This window comes from Lycium barbarum, chromosome 12, assembly GCF_019175385.1.
Source record: "Lycium barbarum isolate Lr01 chromosome 12, ASM1917538v2, whole genome shotgun sequence".
Lineage (NCBI taxonomy): Eukaryota > Viridiplantae > Streptophyta > Magnoliopsida > Solanales > Solanaceae > Lycium > Lycium barbarum.
Genome location: NC_083348.1, coordinates 22,997,473 through 23,021,153, shown reverse-complemented (window position 1 = coordinate 23,021,153; position 23,681 = coordinate 22,997,473). Strand labels below are relative to the sequence as shown.

General features: G+C 38.9%; 1 protein-coding gene across 1 annotated transcript; it reads left to right on the top strand.

The window, feature by feature from the left end:
- Positions 1-2,365: 2,365 nt before the first annotated feature.
- On the top strand, positions 2,366-5,007 carry LOC132624171 (uncharacterized). Its single transcript, XM_060338991.1, has 3 exons — positions 2,366-2,522; positions 2,682-2,944; positions 4,975-5,007. The coding sequence occupies exons 1-3, from the start codon at positions 2,366-2,368 to the stop codon at positions 5,005-5,007; spliced, it is 453 nt and encodes a 150-aa protein (XP_060194974.1).
- The last annotated feature ends 18,674 nt before the right edge of the window (positions 5,008-23,681 follow it).

Sequence of the window (23,681 nt, the reverse complement as noted above, 5' to 3'; positions counted from 1 at the left end):
CCGCTGGGGACTTAAAGGTTCTAACCATAAGGATTCCAATATAATGTGAGTATATTTTCTTTAACTGTTTATGTGTTTACTTTCCCGCAATTATCAATTTTCATTGCATACATATCATAATTTTGCCAATCCAGGCATTTATTTTACACTTTGTTCCAAAGGCCACTTCATGGGGCACGTGGTTGTACCTTCAGTATAAAACCAAAATATTTCTTTTGGAACCGTTATAGGGCAGGGTTGGTTCGGGTCGTCCAACAGCCCTAACGGTCCAGACCCAGTTGTTCGTTCGGGTTCCCGATCTTTTGTGCAAAGGCCACTCCAGTAAAACCAGGATAGCGCTAAGCCAAATCCCTACTGAACTAGAGAATTCATACCTAGATGAGCTTTGGGTATCTCAGACATACCTAATGCTCATTAAGGGAGACCACCCTGTGTTCGGATGGTCTATGACTCGAAGAGCATCGCATCTCATTGATGTGCTATGTGGAAGCATGTTTTGTGCCTATGTAATGAACCATTGACCTGAGGATGGGGGAATCTTAACCGTGTTTGTTTTTTAGATGGAAGGCCGAATACGTTTTGACATAGTTACCGAGGATCCGGATTTGTTGAGAGTTTAACGGGGATGGTTGGGTGATACTCATCGAAGGACAGTTAGCTGCACTCTAGGTCACCTACCCACTATCATGACGATGAAGGGTTATCCAGAACTAATAGAGGTATTTTTCGGACATTGGGATGACAAGGAATTGTTGTTCCGCTTCGGTGATATCGAGATGACTCCGACCCTGGAGGAGATTAGGCATGCCATAGACAACAATGGAACCTGTTTGAGGAGACAGCACAAGCTAGATCACGACCTGTTGTTCCCACAAAGGCTCACAGTCGGCCAAATCATAAAGTTTCTAGCCTTAACTGAGGCACCATGGGCGAGAGGACCCACTGTGGCTTTTAGGGATCTGCATCAGAGGTTTGGGGATGTCATCGGGTATACTCGATATCAGAGGGAGTTCAAGAGTAGAGAAGAATGGGAAGCTATTAGAACATTGGCGTTCACCATAGCCTTGCTAGGCACTATGGTGTTTCCATAGGACGAATCATTAGCCGTAGACACCCGAGTGATTTACTTAGCCCACACTATCTTCTGAGGTATAACCAAGGATCAGGAAACGAGGTATATTGACTTGGCACCCGTCATTCTGGCAAAAAAATTTCTGGCTTTAGACAAATGTCGGAAACTTTTTCTATACTTCTATTGATATAACATGTTGTTACAATGGTGGATTATCAAACACATCAACATGGCTAAAGAAGTCCAGTATCTGAGCAATAACAATAGGATAGACCGGCTCAAAAATTATTATTCGAACCTTGGTTACATGTCCAAAGGGGCGTGGGCTTGCTTCTTTGACGAGTTGACTGAAGATGGGATCCGGGGGAGATTTCCTGACTTCATTTCCGAAATCGCGATGGTTCGAGGCAAGAATTTTCTCTTTGTGCCATTAGCAGGGGTTCGAGGAATCCGTCCTTATTATCCAACTCGAGTTTTAAGGTAATTTGGCAGAAGACAAGTGATACCTCAAGTAGGGTACCCCGAACAGTTCATCATTGAGCATGCATAGCAGAAAATCAAGAATGTCGGTGTAATTCTCTGGGAATTGAATGGTCGTGTGAGTTGGGGTCCGGACACTTTAGCTCTAAACAAGTTTGTGGCAGGGTGTGACCCAGGGTATCACTAGTGGCTACATGGACACTTGCCCAGTGCATCTATCCCAGGGCCCACACTTCCACATGATGCCCGAGAAGAAGAGCGTTTAAAGGAATGTTTAGAAAGCACGGATGAGCATTTGGCCAAGATTTTAGAAGAAACGGATCCAGTGATAATCAGGAATGAGATGTACCAAGCGCGACTTCGGATTCAGACCACCCTTCAGAGGGTCAAGAAGGCCAAGACAAGCCAGGCCTCGACATCCGCCGCTGGAGGAGAACCCTTTTGATTTATTGCTTTATATCAAGCCCCATGTCGGCTTCATCATCTTCGTAATCCTTTCTGGGAAGACATTTTATTATTACTTATTAAATTATAATGATTTTTCTGGGCAATGGTTCATCATCACAAATGACACTTGCATGTTTCAAGCTTAAGAGATCCTTAACTCAAAAAGGCCTTAGGAACGCGAGTAGTATAAATATCTGCAAATTACATGAATGCTTGCTACGTGCTTCACATGCCTATTTGTTGTGTGTGTTATCATATATTAAAGCATGAGTACATTTGATCTGATGATATAAACATCGTACCCAAAAGAAAAACCATGAAGCTTAAAACTTACTCGAATCTATCTCCACTAAAGGTTGACTTACAATGGCAAACCAAGGAGAACAAGAAACGCGGACTATGGGAGAGACAGCTGTGATGCTAAGAGATAAGGTACTACAAATAGAGAAGCACCTCCAGGAAATAGGGAGGAAAATCAAGGAAGTAGACAGATTGCTGGAGATGGTTGGGAACCCGCCAAAAGGCACACCCTAGGAGAAATGTTATGGGAATGTCCCGGAATAAGTAAGGAAATTAATGCTGAACTATATAACTTTAGAAAGGAGGGCTATGATTCCTAGAAAAGGACCCTCAGAAGGAATGAATGACAACCAAGGAGCCAGATAAAACCCGTGGGTGACAGAATCAAACCCACAAGAAGAGTCGGAGCCTCAACATGAAGCCTCCGAACCCGTCAAGGAAGAAGAACCAGAAGAGGGAGAAGAAGAGCCCCAGGATATAGAGGAGGAGGAATTAGAGCCAGTCGACGTAGAGGTTGAGGAAGAAGAGGAACCATTTGAGATGTTTACCGAGTTTGCAGAAGAAGAGAATGATGCGAATGAGGAGTCTGACTACTATGACCCAACCAACGAGGGATTTGACTTTTATACACCCTCACCCATGCTGGTACCTGCATCCTCTACTATGGCATCAGAGAATTTTCGGAGGGCAGGCCCTTCCGAACCCGCTTGGTGGGCCATAGACTTCAAAGCCCATTCCTCCCTATTCAGAGTGGCCCACGGCCCATCACCTGTGAGGAAGTACATGAAAGGATGGTCGCCACGGGAGGATCTTGCACTACTAGGGCTAGGTTGCCACCGCCTGAGTTAGTGTACGCATACAAAAGGTGCTCGTTTCACCGTAACCAGGCGGGTCATACCTTAAATAAGTGTTTGGAATTAAGGAGGAGAATTTGTAGCTTGATCGATGATAGGATCATTAGGACTTTGTGGGGGCCATACATCCTGCTAGTTCATGACCCTATTATCCCTGGAGAAGGGGCCACAAGTACAAATTAGAATTGACTAGATACGAATTTGAATGAAGTAGAACGAAGGAAAGAAATAATTGGAAGTTTTCTTAATGTCTCATAGCCTCTTGCAGATAGGTACGAAGCTCATCTGATTGATCTGCAAGAATCTACTAGCCATGCTCTTGTACTTATAAACTGGGTAACCTAGGGCTCTGATGCCAACTTGTCACGACCCAATTTTACTAAGTCGCGCGGGCACCTACCATTCCCCACCTCAATAGGCAAACCTTTTCCTTAACTAGCATACAACTAGAAATGCAGAACAACAATGTAAATAACAATAAATCTCAATATCATTTAAAAATGAATAAGTGCGGGAGACATTACAATCCCTAAAAAACTGGTCTGACTCATATAAGAGCAATTACAACAATGTCTAATACACAAGTCTGAAAGTCAAATAAAAAGTTGTTTGAATGATGGAATATAAAGACAAGATATATGAGCCTCCGGGCAGCGACTCGTCGGATGCTCAACCTAGATACTCATAAGCCAAGCCCCGGAACTCCGCCTCGAGAAGTAGAAGTGAAACCTGTCTCAAACTCTACACCCTGAAAAAAAGTGTAGCATGCTAGCATCAATGCAAACAACACATATTGATTAGGCATCATAGGCCGATAACAGTTAGTGAACATATATAAGGAAAAAGACTGTAGAATAGACATGCTCGCAATCAGATATAAGGCATAAACACATATCCAAGAATAACAGTTCAAGTATCGAAATATCCAAGAAGCCCCCAGTGAGTTATATCCAGATCAAGTCTATAGTGAAGCATCTAAACTCAGATCCTGCCAAGTTTTCCACAATTTCTCAGAATAATAAAACACTAGTACCACCTACAATGTTATCCAAAACCTCAAGTCTTATCCTAGGAGAAAGTCTCTACTCCTCGAATCCATCATTTGTCAAGTATATACTAATCAGGCCCAAGACAATCTCAAATTAGGAACCAAATAGGAAATTAGTGTTTACGAACACCACATAACACAAATAATAATCACAACTAGAAATCAGGGGCATGAGTGGATGGAATATGAATGCAATGAATGCCATTCTATGCAATGATACACACATGCTCCGGGAGGACAATGTCCACCGTCCAAAAGTCATGACCCACGGGGAATCGCAAAGTCCCTGTACCGTTATTCCGTATCACGCAGCCTAGAATGACTCATCCATCCTGATACACACACACTCCAAGGGTACAATGTCCAGCGTTCGACAGTCATGATCCAGGGGGGACCGCTAAGTCCATGTACCGTCATTCCGTATCACCTAGCCTAGAATGACCCCTCCACCAAACTCCCCGCTAGCTCTTCCGTATCACACATAATAGAGATGGCTACGCGATATAATAATGTCATAAGAATCATAATTACTTCCCTTCACATTTATTATCGTCGCACCAATATCAAGATCACAACAATAGAGCATGGATATGAAAATGTTGAAAGTGCAAGAAGAGGGGGAATTGTAACTTTTTCGATTTTCTAGTAGACCAGGTAAGACCAGTAGTCGACTATTAACTCAGTGAATGCTAAAATAAAATGCAGAAGATAAATGACATCAAGTATTTTATACTGGTTCAGATTCAATGTGAATCCTAATCCATTACCATTAGGTTGCAAGGGTGTTCTTTGCAGCTCTTTTGTGAAAGGCTTGGTACAATGGTTGTTTGAATGAAGCTTCTATGTCTATACTCAAAACACTCGTAATATTTTGATACAATGCCTCAACTATACTATATCTCTCCTTTTTTTTTTCTATTTACACTATAGATCACTCAGAAATATAAAGTTTATCAAAAGTAAAGTAGAGATCTTAAGAGAATGAGACAAAGGTATAACTCCTTAGCCTGGTAGAGCCTTCTTAAATAGCTGGTAGCTTGATGTCGATTTTGTCTCTTGAAATCAGAGAAGCAACCCAAGAGATTTGATTCTTGGAAATAGGAATATTGAGGATCCTATATTCCAAGAATAAAGTTAGAGCTATTGGAGCAGATCCTTGTTTCCATGTTGATCTGCTTTGAGTAGCAATTCATGTTCCTTCAAAGGAAAGAAAATCTCCTAGACTCGTGGTTTATTGAGAGCTTTAAGAAAGAAAATCTCCTAGACTCGTGCTTTATTGAGAGCTTTAAGGTTGATTGAAATATGTGGGAATATCCTTCCTTGGACGGCTGTGCTTGATGTAAATCCTCATAATTAGAGTTATCATAAACATGATGTGATCTTGTACTAATCTTCTTGATAGCTTTACTTCCCTTATTAGCCGTAGTCTTTTTCAATCATGGCTTGATTGAATTCTTCCTTGTTAAGACTTGATTGCAGTTGTCATAAATAAGTGATGACCTTATTTATGGAGTGATTCCCTTGATATCTTTGCTTCCCTTATTTGGTTTTATTTCCATACCTACACAAGTAAAATTGTCATCAATAAAACTTAACACTAACAATCTCCCCTTTTTTGAGGATGACAATTTAGGATAAGGTCTAGGCGACTTCCCTATTAATATGGTGGATGCTCCCCCTAAATAGGTGGGATACTCCCCATGAATAGGTGGATGCTCCCCCTAAATAGGTGGGATACTCCCCATGAATAGGTGGATGCTCCCCCTAAATAGTTTACTTGTCCTTCTAATTAGTTGACTACTTTTCTCCCCCTTTGGCATCACTCAAATGACATATCAAGCAAACAAACAAACTGCAATAGATATGGCGACTGATAACAACTAGTAACTAGGTAAAGATGCGAAACATATCGGTACAAGAGTAGCAAAAGAAGTAGCAACACAAAGGGACTTAGGTCCCACAAAAAAAAAATTAAAACAAACCAAAACACATAAAATAAAACTACTGCAGCTCCTAGTGCTTGAACACTAGGCGACAAAGAAAATAAGCCAAAGTATTAACAATAGCATCTTTCATATCATTCAGAGGTGTAGCTATACTTTTAAGCATCGCACCAACAACAGCTTGGAGCTTTGGCAATAGTTTGACCGCCTCCTTTATCACAACATCCAGCTTAACCCTTAGCCTAGAGGCATCAACACATGTTTCCTTAGTCGAATCACGAATATTCTCTACTTGACACAAAGTGGATGCCATTAAGTCTTTGATAGACTCAATTTTGTCAACCACAGCAGAAAGTGTAGAGAGAAGTTCAGCATAGGATTCAGCAGAGATAACAAAGGAATCAGATTTTTTGACTTTGGTAGAGGGACTAGGGTTACATTCTTCATAGGATTCTTTGAGAACCGAGGTTTCATTGCTTAAGAAATAACCCATGCTACCAAACGCTCTAGAGTTGTAAGTTTGGTTAATAGGTGTAATGGGATAGTCAACAAAGTCAATTTGTGGACTTCAAGTATGCGAGAGATGAGCATACCATAAGGGAGGTTAGAGGGATTGGAAGCACACTCAATCGTAAAGTTAATAACTATAGAGGATAGATTTATTTTCTTTTTGGAGAGAAGGCAGTAGGCAAAGATGCCATCACGTTGAGAAATAGCGCAATAGGACCTAGCACGAGGGACAATGGTAGTTGCAACCATATGGGCTAGCACACGAGCTTCAAAAGATATGTTTAATGGGCCAATTTAAGCAGGGACAGAGGAGGAATTCAAAAGTGCTTTCTTAGCTTCATCAAAAGACACTTCAAGAGACTCAGGCCAGGAATTTTTTGGTAGTTCAGAAAAACCAAAGAAAGTACAACCAAGAATGGAGTCAAGAACAGAGAAATTTAACACAATGTGGGTACCCAGAACCATAGTTTTTAGTTCATTAGGTTTAGTGGAATGAAGATTAGCATAGAACATTCGATCAAGGGTTTAATAAACATGAGCAGGGGTTTTGAAAAAAAAGTTCCCAACCTTAATAAATAAAGAGATGTTTTGCCTTGCAGCATGTTATCAAGATCAACAATCCTACCAAAAACAATTGTTTTGTCTTCGAGAGACACGAACAGATCCCGATGTTGTTCTTTCCAAAAAAAAATTATGAAGATCAAGAGGTTTTTCAGAGATAGTTTTGAGTTTCTTTGGGGAATCGGAGCATGCAGCACCATCAAGAGCTCGCATGCCAATATTGCAAAGAAGAATGGAGTCAGATGCGACAGAAGATGAGGAGTAGCCAGAGTTATTAGAGTTAAGAGAAACGGGAGATGAGCTTTTACCTTTTCCTTTGAGTCTAGAGATTTGACGAGTAGAGACAAGTTGGGATTTTTGAGCTTTTTCAATGGTGATAGAGAGATGGAAGATGGAAGATCGGGTGGAGAAAATGATGTGAGAATGAAGATTAAGGGAGCGAAAGTATATAGATGGAGAGAAGCAAGGGTTTATGGGGAAAAGGAAAAGATGGAGTAGGAAATGAAGGGAGCGGGAGTAGATTTATGGAGAAAAGAAAGGGTTTATAGGGAAAAGGAAAAGATGGAGTAGGACGATTTGATAAGCGTGTCAGTCATAATGAGAAAGGAAAGCTATTATGGAAAGTTACTTAGATTAAAACGAAATTTTTTTGACCCAGATTCATACATACAAGATTTCAAATAAAGGAGGTTCTAAAAGTGGTTTTTATGGAAAAAATCAAACACGTATTAGGAAGTAGAATTTAGACAGATTGAGCAACAATTCCCAAAGATTCTCTTAGCATGCAAAAATGTTCTGTAAATATATCAGCAAATTGATTTTCAGTGTGCACAAAAACTATTTCAATGTCCCCTTGAATAACATGATTTCTAATAAAAATGATGTTTAATATCTATATACAGGATTTTTGGACAGACAAATAGCCCTATAATAATATCTATATGCATAGCCCCCATGATTTTTGTACAATAATAATGATGGCCCCTTCGGGCATAATAATAATAATGATGGCATGAAATGTAAACATAAGTCGTAAATGGAATGAAATAGTAAAACCTCGCACCCCGTTCAGAGTGGTTTTGAAAAATTAATTAGTAAAATCACGCACCCCTTTCGGAGTGGTTTTGGAAATCAAACGTTATATTTCCTTTAGTATAAAACTAGTTTTTCCGAAATCATTAGTAAAATCATAAACACGTTTCAAGTCAATCCGAGTTAGCATAAGAAAGTTATGGACATTATTCAAATCTAACTTTATGTTTCCTTTAGTATAAAACTAATTTCCTCGAAATTATTAGTGAAACCATATGCACAACTCAATTGGCATATCGTAAACTGAGGCCATATGTTATACAGCACGCTCAGACATAAGCTGAGGCCATAGCGCACTCAGTGATCAGCTGAGGCCATAGCACACTCAGACTTAAGCCGAGGCCCTATGTTATATAGCACGCTCAGTCGCGTCATGAAATCATCTAGAAAAAAAAACTATTATGGACGTCATGTATGCAATCAAACCCTTTTCATTTGTCTTCTTCGAGACTCACAAAGTTAAATGTAAAATGCATAGTTAAGAGAAAGACCTTATGAACGTCCCCTTCGGGATTTAGAAAACATTATGAAATCGCACAACTTGAGAATGCCCCTTCGGGCTTAAGAGATCAAAGAACTAAGGATATCCTACATCTAGGAATGGATTCATTATGGGTATCGTCACACTACGTTTCCAAAACAATCCGAGTTAACACATGAAAGCTATGAACGTTATTCATTACAGGAACTTCTACAACCATTCTCAAGCAATCCGAGACCGTCTACGAAAGTTAGGGACATTACTACTTACAGAACTCTTTAGACTTTTCTTTCTATTCAATCATACAATAAGCTCGGCTATACTAAGTATACTCACATCAAGAAGTGAATAAGAATCATTAACAAGCTCGGAATCAAGAATAGAGTTACCCCAAGATAAGTATCACCGCTTACTTAGCTCTAGGACATGCCAAAAGAAAAAAAAGGTAAGTTTTACATAGCTGTCCCACGTCGTATTAGCTACGCTTATTCGTCCAAGCTTGCTAGTCTACATTCAAGAGATTTGGCATAATCATTAGACTCGTCGACATATGCTTGTCTTAGTCCTTCAAATAAATTCATTTATAATCTGCCGAAATGTCGGCAGCATCTCCCCTGTAAATACACCATCCCCGAGAATCTAACTCGGCCAATTTTATCAACAACTGTTACACCTCGGATGTTTTCCTGTACTGGTATGATGAGTGTATGGTGTTTCACTAAGTCGGGAATGGCTGATTATGAAACCTCGGAAAAATAATAAAGTTGCAGAGAAATTCACTGCCAGTGGTCGTATATGGCACTATACGGACCGTATAGTGGTTTACGGACCGTATAGTGCACTCGTCCTTCAACCTGCCAAAAATCTCAACTTTCTGGAAACTGTTGAATATGGTTAAATACGACCCAGTTTACGGCCCGTAAACTGGTTTACGGACCGTAAACCAGGTCGTAAACTGCCCTGTCCACCAGCCAAACTCTCTGCTTTTGGAGAATGCTTAAATATGTTCACTGGGACGGACCGTAAATCAGAATACGGTCCGTAAACTGCACATTACGGTCACTGTTCATCCCGACAGAAACTCATTAAACATTAGCTTTTGAGTTATTAAAAGGAACTTAGGCCTCATTTTATTTCATTCATTATTCATGCAACTCAGGAGACCTCTAGAACTTTCCAAATATTTTCTCCACAAGAATTCAAGAGAATCACAAGGAACATCAAGATCAACACCACCAAGCTTATGAAATCAAGTGTAAGAACACCATAAAAGATCATCCAGGTCAAGAAATCCCACCAAGGGTGGAACTAGGGTTTTAGCTAAGTGAAGAATCTCAACTTAAGGATTGTTCAACCTTCGTCCAAGGTAAGTTTTATGATTATTCCATATTGTTTGGAGTATTGGAAAGCATAGACACTTGAAATGTAGAAGAACATAGAAATGGGTTATTAGTGAGTGAATAGTGACATAAATGAATGATAGTGGAATTGAACTATGAATATTGAAGTGTCGTGAATACAAATACGTTATAAATGATGTTTATATCATGAAACAAGCATTAAATGCATGAAAACACAAGGATAAGCTAGAGGTAGGAATAAGGGAAAATTGGGGGAAAATGGTGGATTTTGCCAATTGTATGTAAATGACGAATGTTGAGTACGATATTGAGAGTAGTATCATAAATGTTGGGAGTGATATGAAACATGAGAAAAATGGTATGAACGATGGAAGCGTTGTACGACTTTCCTAAAAATTGCAATACGTTCTTGTAGTTGGTCTATTAATGTTGATATGAATTCTTTATGAAGGTAACGACGCGATATTGAAGGAGAACGAGTGAGCGATATCTTAGCTAAACGACCAAGGTATGTGAGGCTAGTCCCTTCTTTCTGATGGCATGAGTTCTTATAGCCCGAAAGGCTAAGAGTCTAACTCCTTAATGTCTATATAAGATGAGGAATACGATATGATGATGTTAATTATCGCTTACACTCACCTTAGGAACTAGTTCCTTCAAGGTGAGGCAGAGTATCAATAGTTGTTCCATAATGGAATCGGGGAATCACGACCTTACGTCACCCCGATAGAGTAAAGTTGATCTTGAGCCTTATGCATGTATTACAATGAGATAAGTATTTTATGATGAGTATATTATTATTATGAGCCTTTTATGATAATCATGACATGAGCATTTCACACCGTGCCTAGTTGGCCGGGCAGTCACCACCAAGGCGGGCAGCTATACGGATACACCATGACCTTCGGGCATGGGCAGACACCACTAGTGGGCGGCATGAGATGGTACCCCGGACGCGGGAGGCCTGGACGCGGGCTAATATTATTGATTATCACACCATTCCGACATGGACGGGCAGCTTGCATATGATGCATATATGTTATGAGGATGAGTATGAGTAGGATGGCACGCATGATTTCCTTTATGATTATCAGACAGATCCAGATATTTCATGTTGATGTGATCACTATATTGTTGATGTTTTCTTTCATTGTTTATGCTTCTCATACTCAGTATAACATTCGTACTGACGTCCTTTCTTCGGACGCTGTGTTCATGCCCACAGGTAGACAGAGAGGAGAGCTTGGCCCAAATCCTCAGTAGCAGTCAGCTGGTTGAAAGCACTCCATTGTCCGGAGGTGCTTAGGATTATCCTTTTGGTATATATATATATATATATATGCATATTTTGGGCACGACGGAGTCTTGTTCCGTCCATGTATATACAGTATGTTAGTAGAGGCTCGTAGATACGCAGTGTGGGTTAGATGGTCTCACAAGACGTTTTCATATGCGTGTATATTATTTTGATGGCCGAAAGACAATTGTATATAAGGTAATTATGTTTGTTTAATTATGATTTTCCTACAACTGGTATGTAAATTGATAAAAGAATATTAGATGGGCAAGATAAGTAGTAGAGTGTGCGGTGCTCGGTAACTAGCTCCAGGTACCCGTCGTGGCCCCTAGCTGGGTCGTGACAACAAAAATCCGAGAATGCAACTCGGCCAATTTATCAACAATAATCCGAGAATGCCACTCGGCCACATTACCAACAATAATCTGAAATCTTCCAAACTTAATAAAGACAATAACAACACATTTCTTTCTTCCAAATTCATGCACTACACCAACAATCTACACATTAACAACTTCCTAAATCAATTCAAAATATATTCTAACGTTAGTAACTTCTTTTACATAATTCGACAACATTTTTCTTATATTCAATTCAATCACAACAACCAACTTACAATCTTCCAAACACATCTCTCGCTTCCAAATTCACGAATTATATCTAACAACACACACTTTAACAAATTCATTCATACCAATATGAGAAACCATACTAATGTCACATTAACTCCGTCAATAATCCACAAATGATTACAAATTCATTTCAAGCCACCAAACCTTCATTCTACATCACATAACCCATAACAACAACAACTAAAATACTAAGTAAAATCATCTCAACATACCCTACTAGGGCAGCCCCTATACAGCCACCACCACACACCCACATATTTCATAAATTTCATCCAATTCCACATACTACAACATGCATAGATCATCCATAACACAAGTAAAAGAATATTGAATACATACCTTTTTCACTCAACTTCTTGGCTTGGCTAAGGTTGTGAACTCACACAAATGAATGATTTTATTGCTTCAACAACTACTCCATGTTATAGAGGACCTTCCAATTGGTAGGAAAGCTAGAAGAAATAATTTTTTTGTGATCAAAATTGAGGGCTCAAATTTTTGTCTCCATGGCCGAATGGCCCTTATGTTTCTTTCCTCTACAAGTTTCTTGAAAGTTCTCAAGGATGAAGAATGAAAATATGATGAATTGATCTTCCTTTTGGTCTTATTTATTAAACTTCCATTTGGGCCTAAGCCCACTCCAAGTTGCACGACCCACTTGGCCTTTTATTGCAAGACTTCCCGCAATTATCTTGAATTATCCGAATGCGCAAAAATACGGGATATAACATCTTCCCCCCCCCCCCCCCCTTTAGAACATTTGTCCTCGAATGTTGAACTGGCCTCATGGTGCATTATAATACTTCGGGGAGGTCTCTTTTATAGCTATCGCTTACAGCTCATTCTTCGATCCACATATCCGCTTTGGAAATTCAGATTACCTGTAGGCATAGGGAATAAGTAGGGGTACTTCTTCTTCATCTTTTCTTCGGCTTTCCAGGTCAATTCCTCTCTATTATTTTTTTGCCACGGTATCTTAACAGAAGCCACGTCTTTGGTACGCAATCTTCACTTGACGATCCAGTATTGCTATAAGCTATTCCTTTATTTTCATGCCCGCCTCGTCCTGTGCGACCTCTTAAGGTTTCCAGCCATTCCGTATACTCTAATTTCCCTTAGGTTACTCTAGCCTCCCATTTGTCTCTTATATCTACAGTTATGGGATTTTTAGTACACTTCCTAGGGGGTCACCCATCCTAAAATTTCTCTCGCCCTAGCACGCTAAACCTTGAAACTTCGGTGAAATCCAGTACATTAATGCCGATATAATCGCATCCACCTCTTCGCGTGACCTTCATTACATGATCTGAAGCAAGTGGAAGTCTTACAGATTCCGAGACATTCTCGTAACACGTCTTTCTCCTTAACAATTACTAATTTACCCTTTTCAATCCCTAATATTCACCTTCACTTTCATCCCCCAACTTTACATTTCAATCATATTTCAATATTCTTACCTTATCCAATATGCCTCTTCCACACCGTTACTTACCACTGTACTTTGTAACTGCGAATGCCATCGGTCGCTTTCTTCCGTCGATGTCGTCCTTTAGCTGAAATCAAGGTTAGTACAAGGGACTTCATTTCCTACGACTGGGCTCTATCGCACGATCTTAGATATGAAAGAAAGAATGACACCCTATTAATGTCTCGTAGCCTCCTGTTTATAGATGTGGTACACAACACACCGATAAACAAGACTCTACTAGACACGACTTTGCAGATAACCCCTAGGACGACCTGCTCTGATACCACTTTGTCACACCCTAACCTTGATAGGGCATGATGGACCCGACTCTCTTCAGAGTCGAGCGAACCCTTAAACATTCGCTTTACCAAAACCTGTCATTTCAAAAACATTTGAAACATGAAACTTTTCCAAATAGAAGTCATTATCTTTATACAGATTATGAAAAACATTCAATCAATTACGTACTTCAAATCAACTGAAGTCATGTGAAAATATATACTCTTTTAACACCTATAAATGATTCGCACTTCTCGACGTCCTATCCACAGGACACTGTCTGCAAAGTCTCTAACATATACAAAATACCATGACATAAGTACTTTGACCCGGCAACACTCCGAACTGAGATGGAGCTCGCCGATCCCGCTGGAACACCTTTAGCAAAGTCTTCTACTCATCTAGGTGTACCTGCGTGGCATGAAACGCAGCCCCCGAAGGAAGGGGGTCAGTACGGAATATGTACTGAATATGTAAAGCGGTAACAAATCATAACCATAGCTTAATTTAAGAGAGAAGGAATCACAGTCAAACTCAATACCTGCAGCCTTCGCTGGAAGAAGTATAAATGTATACACGAGGTCTTAAAACAATCCTTAAGTACATAATGCAAGCGAACACACATCCTTTAGGTAGATGATGCGATCTAACACACTTACTGCTTCAAACATGCTAACAAAAAAGTCCCTTCGAATTGCCGCTTCCGGCATAGTAATGATGGCCCCTTCGGGCAGCCGCTTCCGGCTTAATAACAAAGATGGCCCCTTCGGGCATGCCGCTGGCATAATAATGCTAGTCCTGGCCCCTTCGGGCATGCCGGTTCCGACATAATAATAATAATGATGGCCCCTTCGGGCAGCCACTTCCGGCATATAATAATAATGATGGCCCCTTCGGGCAGTAGCTTCCGGCATATAATAATAATAAGGGCCCCTTCGGGAAGCCGCTTCCGGCTCAATAATAATAATGATGGCCCCTTCGGGCTGCCGCTTCCGGCTCAATAATAATGATGGCCCCTTCGGGCATAATAATAATAATGATGGCATGAAATGTAAACATAAGTCGTAAATGGATTGAAATAGTAAAACCTCGCACCCCGTTCGGAGTGGTTTTGAAAATTAATTAGTAAAATCTCGCACCCCCTTCGGAGTGGTTTTAGCAATCAAACGTTATATTTTCATTAGTATAAAACTAGTTTTCCCGAAATCATTAGTAAAATCATAAACACGTTTCAAGTCAATCCGAGTTAGCATAAGAAAGTTATGGACATTATTCAAATCTAACTTTATGTTTCCTTTAGTATAAAACTAATTTCCTCGAAATTATTAGTGAAACCATATGCACAAATCAATTGGCATAACGTAAACTGAGGCCATATGTTATACAGCACGCTCAGACATAAGCTGAGGCCATAGCGCACTCAGTGATCAGCTGAGGCCACAGCACACTCAGCCTTAAGTCGAGGCCATACGTTATATAGCACGCTCAGTTGCGTCATGAGATCATCTAGAAAAAAAACTATTATGGACGTCATGTATGCAATCAAACCCTTTTCATTTGTCTCCTTCGAGACTCACAAAGTTAAATGTAAAATGCATAGTTAAGAGAAAGACCTTATGAACGTCCCCTTCGGAATTTAGACAACATTATGAAATCGCACAACTTGAGAATGCCCCTTCGGGCTTAAGAGGTCAAAGAACTAAGGATATCCTTCATCTAGGAATGGATTCATTATGGGTATCGTCACGCTACGTTTCCAAAACAATCCGAGTTAACACATGAAAGCTATGAACGTTATTCATTATAAGAACTTCTACAACCATTCTCAAGCAATCCGAGACCGTCTACGAAAGTTAGGTACATTACTACTTACAGAACTCTTTAGACTTTTCTTGCTATTCAATCATACAATAAGCTCGGCTATACTAAGTATACTCACATCAAGAAGTGAATAAGAATCATTAACAAGCTCAGAATCAAGAATAGAGTTACCCCAAGATAAGTATCACCGCTTACTTAGCTCTAGGACATGCCAAAAGAAAGAAAAGGTAAGCTTTACATACCTGTCCCACGTCGTATTAGCTACGCTTATTCGTCCAAGCTTGCTAGTCTACATTCAAGAGATTTGGCAGAATCATTAGACTCGTCGACATATGCTTGTCTTAGTCCTTCAAATATATTCATTTATAATCTGCCGGAATTTCGGCAGCATCTCCCCTGTAAATACACCATCCCCGAGAATGTAACTCGGCCAATTTTATCAACAACAATCCGAGAATGTAACTCTGACAATTTATCAACAATAATTCGAGAATTCCACTCGGCCACATTACCAACAATAATCCAAAATCTTCCAAACTTAATAAAGACAATAACAACACATTTCTTTTGTCACACCCCGACTTTACTAGGGTGTGATGGGCACCCGACCCCATATCTGAAGCCGAGCGAACCCGCTGACTCTTATTACACATATAAACTCGTGGACCAATAAAGAATAAAATAAATAGTAAGTTCTCAAAAAAAAAATTCATAAGTAGAGTCTTTCATCATATGGGACTCGTGACATGAAATATAATAACATATCGACAGGCGAAGCCGTCTACAAAGCTGACACTCTATACCCACGACTCTGTCTGCAAAGTCTCTAACATCAAACAAACATCATGGCTCAGATACTCTGACTCGGTAGCACTCCTGAATAAGTGGAGCCTGCCAACCCCGCTGGAACATCTTTTATGATAACTGTGGCTCATCTGGTGTACCTGCGCGGCATGAACGCAACCCCCGAAGAAGAGGGGTCAGTACGAGTAATGTACTGAGTATGTAAAGCATGAATAGTAACATAATAAGGGAATATACAGTATGAATAATAACGGAATAGACATATGGAGCTTATCCTGGGACAGATGTAACCTGTACATATGAATGCCTTTCTGCGGATGCCATGCATGCTTAGTTTCTTTTTCAGAAAAACGGTGCTTCTTATTTACATATACAGAAAACAGAACATTTCAGAAAACGGTGTCCTTTATTTACATTCACAGACGCCGAGTACATCGGCTCTCCCACCCCCCTCCCCAACAGTGTCCCAACATATTATATATATATCGCATATACAGACGCCGTATCCGGCTCTCCCATATCCCGCGTCCGAGCATCCCGCGTCCAGGACAAAATCCAGCTGAATCAGGTGGTGATATAACAGTGGCCCTTCCCCTTTTCCCCATATACATATACATATACATATACACATTCATACGCATATGTTATACAATTGGCATGCATGAGAGCCCAAAGAAAATCATGTGTCCATCGGAGTGACGTAAGGTCGAAATCCTCCGATTACATTATGGAATACTCGGGTCACTTGTCTCACCTTGAAGGAATGATAATTATAAGGCGAGACTATCAACGAAAGATAACTTTAAGAGGAGACATAGAATAAGATCATAGGCATTATAACCGTCAATTCATATGCTTTGAAGTGTTTTAGAAACTAGTGTCATAGCTACGGAATAGAATTAAGGTTCAAGAACTAGTATAACACTTTCATATTCACATTGGATTCTTAGCTCAAGACTCTTAGTCGTGGAATCATTCTTGTCGTACTTATCATAGGCATATTCTCTTTTCTGACATCATCGTTATCATTATCATCATGGAAGTATTCTCGTTGGGATAGGTACAGTACTTGTCATTTGGTAATGGAATAAGGATCGAAGGTTTCTTTTGGATTCAGCTTCAAAGTAAGTCAAGCGGAGCAATAAGGTAAATCGGTGAAACAGCGGGCCCACCTCGGATCAAATGAGGCGGCGCACCAAATTTACATGTGTTACATGTCATGGCGTTACTTGTGAGGGTTTTAGGGTAGTCGGGTCCTATTTATGTGAGTTCTAGAGGTTTAGGAAATTCTTCCAACATTTTGCACACTTTTTAATTCAATTCTACTGATTGAAAAAAAGGAAACTTTAGGCGCGGATTTCGGAAGGTAGAGTTATTCCCGAGGCTCACATCCAACATATTCCATCTAAGACATGGCATAGAAAGAAGGGTGAAGCCTTACATACCTTTTTCCGCTCCTTACGCTTCTCCAAATTCACGTTCCAAATTCGCCAAAATCTACAATTAGGTCACATTTACCAAACCTTAGTTAAAGCATTTGAAAGTTGATTCTCAAAGAAACACTTTGTCTGCCGAAATTTCGGCAGCACTTCCCCTGTAAATACACCATCCCCAAAAATCTAATATGACTAATTTCAATCAACAACAATCCGGGAATTTGACCCGGCCAAACCAACAACAATACTAGCAATCATTTTAGCAACACTTCAACATTCAAATCTATTCAATTCAATTCAACTCAATTCAATTCAATTCAATTCATATGACTTTCAAAGCACTTTAATCAACATACTATTTCGTCCAACACCTTCCAAATTCATAAACTACATCAACATTCCGCACATTGACAACATTAACCACAATAACACAAGAACTATATGAAAATCACATTATCTCCTCCAACAACTTACAACCGACTCCAACTTCATTTTCAATCATTAAATTCTCATTTTGCATCATAGAATCCATAACAACAACACTAAAATATCAATTAGAGTTAAGGCACCACAACTTGCCAAAGCATACCCTATTTGGCTACAACAACTACATTCATATTTTCATGAAATTTTCCATGGTTTCTATACATTACAACAACAAGCAACATACTACATAGAATTAACTCAATCTTCTCTTCAATACAACATATATACACGGCCAACACTACTCCATACGGCTACCATTCCAACATATTACATTCATGGTTTTTCATTCATTTTACATTATGGATTTCACAACACCACAATCAAACTACCAAAATAAAATCAATTCATCTTTTCTATACCATGCAACACATTTTCGGCCAAACACCATACATATTCATATTTCATGAATTTCATGGATTTCTTCATTCTACCACACTCATAATCACCCATAACATATAAAAGAAGGTTAAGTTCTTACCTTTTCCTCTCAAGCTTCCTCTTAGTCAAGGTTATGGATTTGTTCAAGTGAAGGATTTTCTTGCTCCAACAACTCTTCCGTGTTGTAAAGGACCTTCCATTTAGTAGGAAGGCTAGAAGAATATAATTTTTGTTTCTTGGTCACCTTCCATGGCCAACCATGGCCGAATCTCTCTCCCTCTCTTCTTCTTTCTTTTTCTTTCTTTCTTCCTTTCTAGTTCCTTCCATTAAAAGATGACTCTTATATTTATATATATACATGTCTTCCACCAATTTTCCATATTTATAATTTGGCCCCTCAAAATAAGAATATAGCCACATGATCCCTCTCTAGAAATTTCTTCCATTTTCTTGATTTTTCTTGAAAATAAATCAAGAAGACCATTTGTCTTCTCTTGCAAGCTTCTTCCATTTTTTTTTCATCACACGGCCACAAAGAGTGGGGCCCACATAGCCACACACACCCACACATTGCACGGCCACAATGGCCATTTTCAAGAATTTTCTTGAACACTTGTGAATTTACCGCTTTACCCCTAGCCTTCCGCATTATCTCCACGACCCATTTCGCTAATTTCTCTTTTTTTTTTTGCCCTTAACCTTTTTCAATATTTCCGTCCAATATTATTCATAAATAATATTCATAACTACTTGTGCACTAAAATAATTTTGAAAATGGTCTCGCGCTTAACTTTCCACGATGACTTTGAAATATCCAAACGTACAAAATACGGGTTATAACATCTTTCTTCCAAATTCATGCACTACACCAACAATCTACACATAAACAACTTCCTCAATCAATTCAAAATACATTCTAACGTTAGTAACTTCTTTTACATAATTCGACAACATTTTTCTTATATTCGATTCAATCACAACAACCAACTTACAATCTTCCAAACACATCTCTCGCTTCCAAATTCACGAATTATATCTAACAACCCACACTTTAACAAATTCATTCATACCAATATAAGAAACCATACTAATGTCACATTAACTCCGTCAATAGTCCACAAACGATTACAAATTCATTTCAAGCCACCAAACCTTCATTCTACATCACATAACCCATAACAACAACAACTAAAATACTAAGTAAAATCATCTCAACATACCCTACTAGGGCAGCCCCTATACGGCCACCACCACACACACACATATTTCATAAATTTCATCCAATTCCACATACTACAACATGCATAGATCATCCATAACACAAGTAAAAGAAGATTGAATACATTCCTTTTTCACTCAACTTCTTGGCTTGGCTAGGGTTGTGAACTCACACAAATGAATGATTTTATTGCTCCAAAAACTACTCCATGTTATAGAGGACCTTCCAATTAGTAGGAAAGCTAGAAGAAATAATTTTTTTGTGATCAAAATTGAGGGCTCAAATTTTTGTCTCCATGGCCGAATGGCCCTTATGCTTCTTTCCTCTCCAAGTTTCTTGAAAGTTCTCAAGGATGAAGAATGAAAAAATATGATGAATTGGTCTTCCTTTTGGTCTTATTTATTAAACTTCCATTTGGGCCTAAGCCCACTCCAAGTTGCACGACCCACTTGGCCTTTTATTGCAAGACTATTATTGTTTTTGTATTTTGTCTTGCAATTCATGAAAAATTATTTTTTCCAATTTCCATATTTGCCCTTAACCTTCCTCCGTATTTTCTATGAGTCATCTTGCGGATTTCCCTTTTTGCCCCTAGCCTTTCTTAATATTTCCACATCAAAACTTTCTGCCTTAAAACGTTTGTATCTCCTTACCCCGACATCACCTATGGACCCACGACCTATTGTTGGAAAGATAATTCAATTATCTACAACGTTCATTCTGGGAGTTTTCCCAAATTCCCAAACACGGATATGGTTATGGCCTCCCAAAGTCAGATCACCCAAAAACGTAACTTAAAAATATTTGTTTGGAGGGCTTCCACTTTGATTTGGCTCAAGGGTCCTTCTTGAGTTTTGTTTAACTTCACATATGTGATTCATATAACTTGTCACGTGTTTCAAAAAAATCCTCGATGTGTGGGCCCCACCTCAGCTTACGAATAATCCGACGTACAAAAATACGAAATATAATACTATCAATGTGAGTTTAAATTATGTAGTAACAACGTGATTGTCAATGTTTGAGGAAGCATGTGTCACGCTCATGCTCTGAAATTGTGGGTTATAACATCCTTCCCCCCTTTGGAACATTCGTCCTCGAATGTTTAAACTAATCTCATACTCTGTCCATAATCCCATTCTCGGGTATATCCATTATCGGATTATCCTTCTTCTAATACTACCGTAATTGATGCATTATTGCATCATTTTTTTCTACAACTTGGTCATTTAGTTGTTCGGCTCTTGTTTTTTTGTAGTCTCCCTTTACTGAGTGATCATACCATAGTAAGCATCGTAGTTATTCCAATATCTTGTTAATGTTTGTCCCCTTCACCGCAACATCGCTCAATTCCTTTTCTTCCTGATAAATTATTTTCAGTCCAATCTCGAAAGATACCCTGCAATCACTCTAGTCCTTTGCTGAGTGACCCTTATATCTTATTGAATTCGCCTCTACAAAATTTTCTCACCTCAAACTACATCTGTCTTTTTCATGTCTGAGTGCGTTTTGAATCTTTGTATTCTATTCACTCGCTTTCTCCTCATGAGTCTTACCTTACGGTGCGTTCAAAACAAATCCACACTTCGGTCTTCAATCCTTACTTCCAATTTTAAGCCCAATACGTTTCTTTTATCGATTCACTTAATGTCCATACTAGAATGGATAACGATAACAACTATATCATTTCCGTATAACTCTCACTTTTTGTTTTAGGGTCTATAATTGTCACATCTTATGATTCGTCGTTCCAATCTCTACACTTATACTTTCCTTACATGCTTCCCTCTTTTTAAGGTCTTACTTATAACACTCACAAATCCATTGCCTCATCTCCGATCTTGAATTCATGTACCCCTTTCCTCAATTCCCTTTTCGTACTACATCATATTCATGCCATTTCCCATAATTTATAGTTGCAGTACTTTACGTGCGAAGTCTTAACATACTCATCTTGCAGTAGCGTAATTCAGTAGTACAGCCAATATTGCAATCCAACAAGGGATGTATTTATCTTAACTCAACCGTTAATTATGGGTCAATGTTTGCCTCTGCTCCAATTAACAACTCTGTCCCATGGGGATACTTAGAATACTAGTATGTCAAACCGTCTGTACCCCCCGTGTAGTGTCATTTATCCCATTGTTCAATAGTCAGCATTCACTGGTAGCGTCATCTTCCCCTTTTCTTTCCATCTCTGTTATTTCTCTCTTCCCGTAATTGACTTACGGTAACCGTAATTGCATTTCCCTTAAGCCGTCATCTGTCTTATCAAGGATCTAAGTCTCATGTGCAACTAAGACCCCTTGTACGTCACAATCTTTTATTCTTGTGTTGTACTCAGAATTGATTTCAACGACAATCATAATCGTATCTTTACTTGTTATTGGTGATATCCTTACTTTATCGCCTTATTATCACGTTGTTATATCCCGTATTTTGCATATTCGGAAAATTTGAAATAATTGTGACTAGTAAGAGATAAAGCAATATTTTGATCTTATTTAATATATATGTTGTTCATGAAAAATATTGATGTGGAAATATTGAGGAAGGCTAAGGGCAAAATTGGAATTTTGGAAATTAGTTTCATCAATTACAAAATATTGACCAAAAGTAAGTGGGCTAGGAAAAATCAAAAAAAAAAAAGTGGCCCAATGTGTGTGTGGCCGGCCATAGAGCAAATGGCCCAAGCCCATGTGATAATTAAATCCAAGCAATAAATAGACAAAAAGGGCCTATTATTCATCATTATCCATGAACTTTCAAGAACAAAAGAAAGAGAGAGTGAGAGCAAGAAGGGGTTCGGCCAAAACAAGAGAAAAATAATAATTCTTGAAGCCTTAAATCTTTGATCCAAAATTATATTTTTCTAGTAATATTACTAATTCAAGGGTCTTCTTCAACGTGGTATAATTATTTAAGCAAGAAAACCACTCTTGGTGGCAAGTGGAAAATTGAAGAAAAGGTAAGAATTTTTATTCTTTTACCTGTTATGGAAGATTTATATATGTTGTAGTGAGTAGAATTGAATGAAAATCATAGAAAGGTTATGTGTTGTGTGTGGGCCGTGTGGGTGTGTTGTGTGTGTGTGGCCATGTGGTGTTATTGGGTGGAGGAAGATGAATTAATTTTATGTAGTATGTTAGTTGTGTTGTTGTGAACTCTATGATGCCAATGAAAGACTAATGGTTCAAGTTGACATGGAAATTGGTTGTAGGTTGTTGTAGGAAATTATGTGATTTTAATATGATTTTTATGTAATTGTGGAAATGGAGTTGCTAAAGTGTGAATTGTTGTTGTTGTTGACGAATTTGGAAGAAGATAATGCGACGTTGTAGTCTTGTTGCATTTGTGGAGATTTCGGGTGGAGTATGGTGTTGGTGGAATTGTTTGAATATTGTATAGATTGTTTGAAATGTTCTTGAATTGTGTTTGAACGATCTCGGATTAGTAATGAATATGTGAGCGTTGATATTGGCTTGAATGTATGTAGTTGAATTGAATGTGATAAGCTACGTAGAGAAGAAGGTTACTAATGTTAGAATGCGTTTTAAATTGATTCTTGATATTATTAGTATGGTTGTTGGTATTGTTGGTATGGTTGTTGATGAATTTGGCCGAGTTAAATTCTCGGGGATGTTGAATTTACAGGGGAGATGCTGTCGAAATTTCTGTAGACAAGTACTAGTTAGAATTGGATTTCTAAGTA

Coding starts and splice junctions, on each gene's coding strand:
- LOC132624171 (XM_060338991.1), top strand. CDS start 2,366: ATGGCAAACCAAGGAGAACAAGAAACGCGGACTATGGGAGAGACAGCT. Junction 2,523..2,681: donor GGTTGGGAACCCGCCAAAAG/GCACACCCTAGG, acceptor CGTGGGTGACAG/AATCAAACCCACAAGAAGAG. Junction 2,945..4,974: donor ATACACCCTCACCCATGCTG/GTACCTGCATCC, acceptor CATTACCATTAG/GTTGCAAGGGTGTTCTTTGC.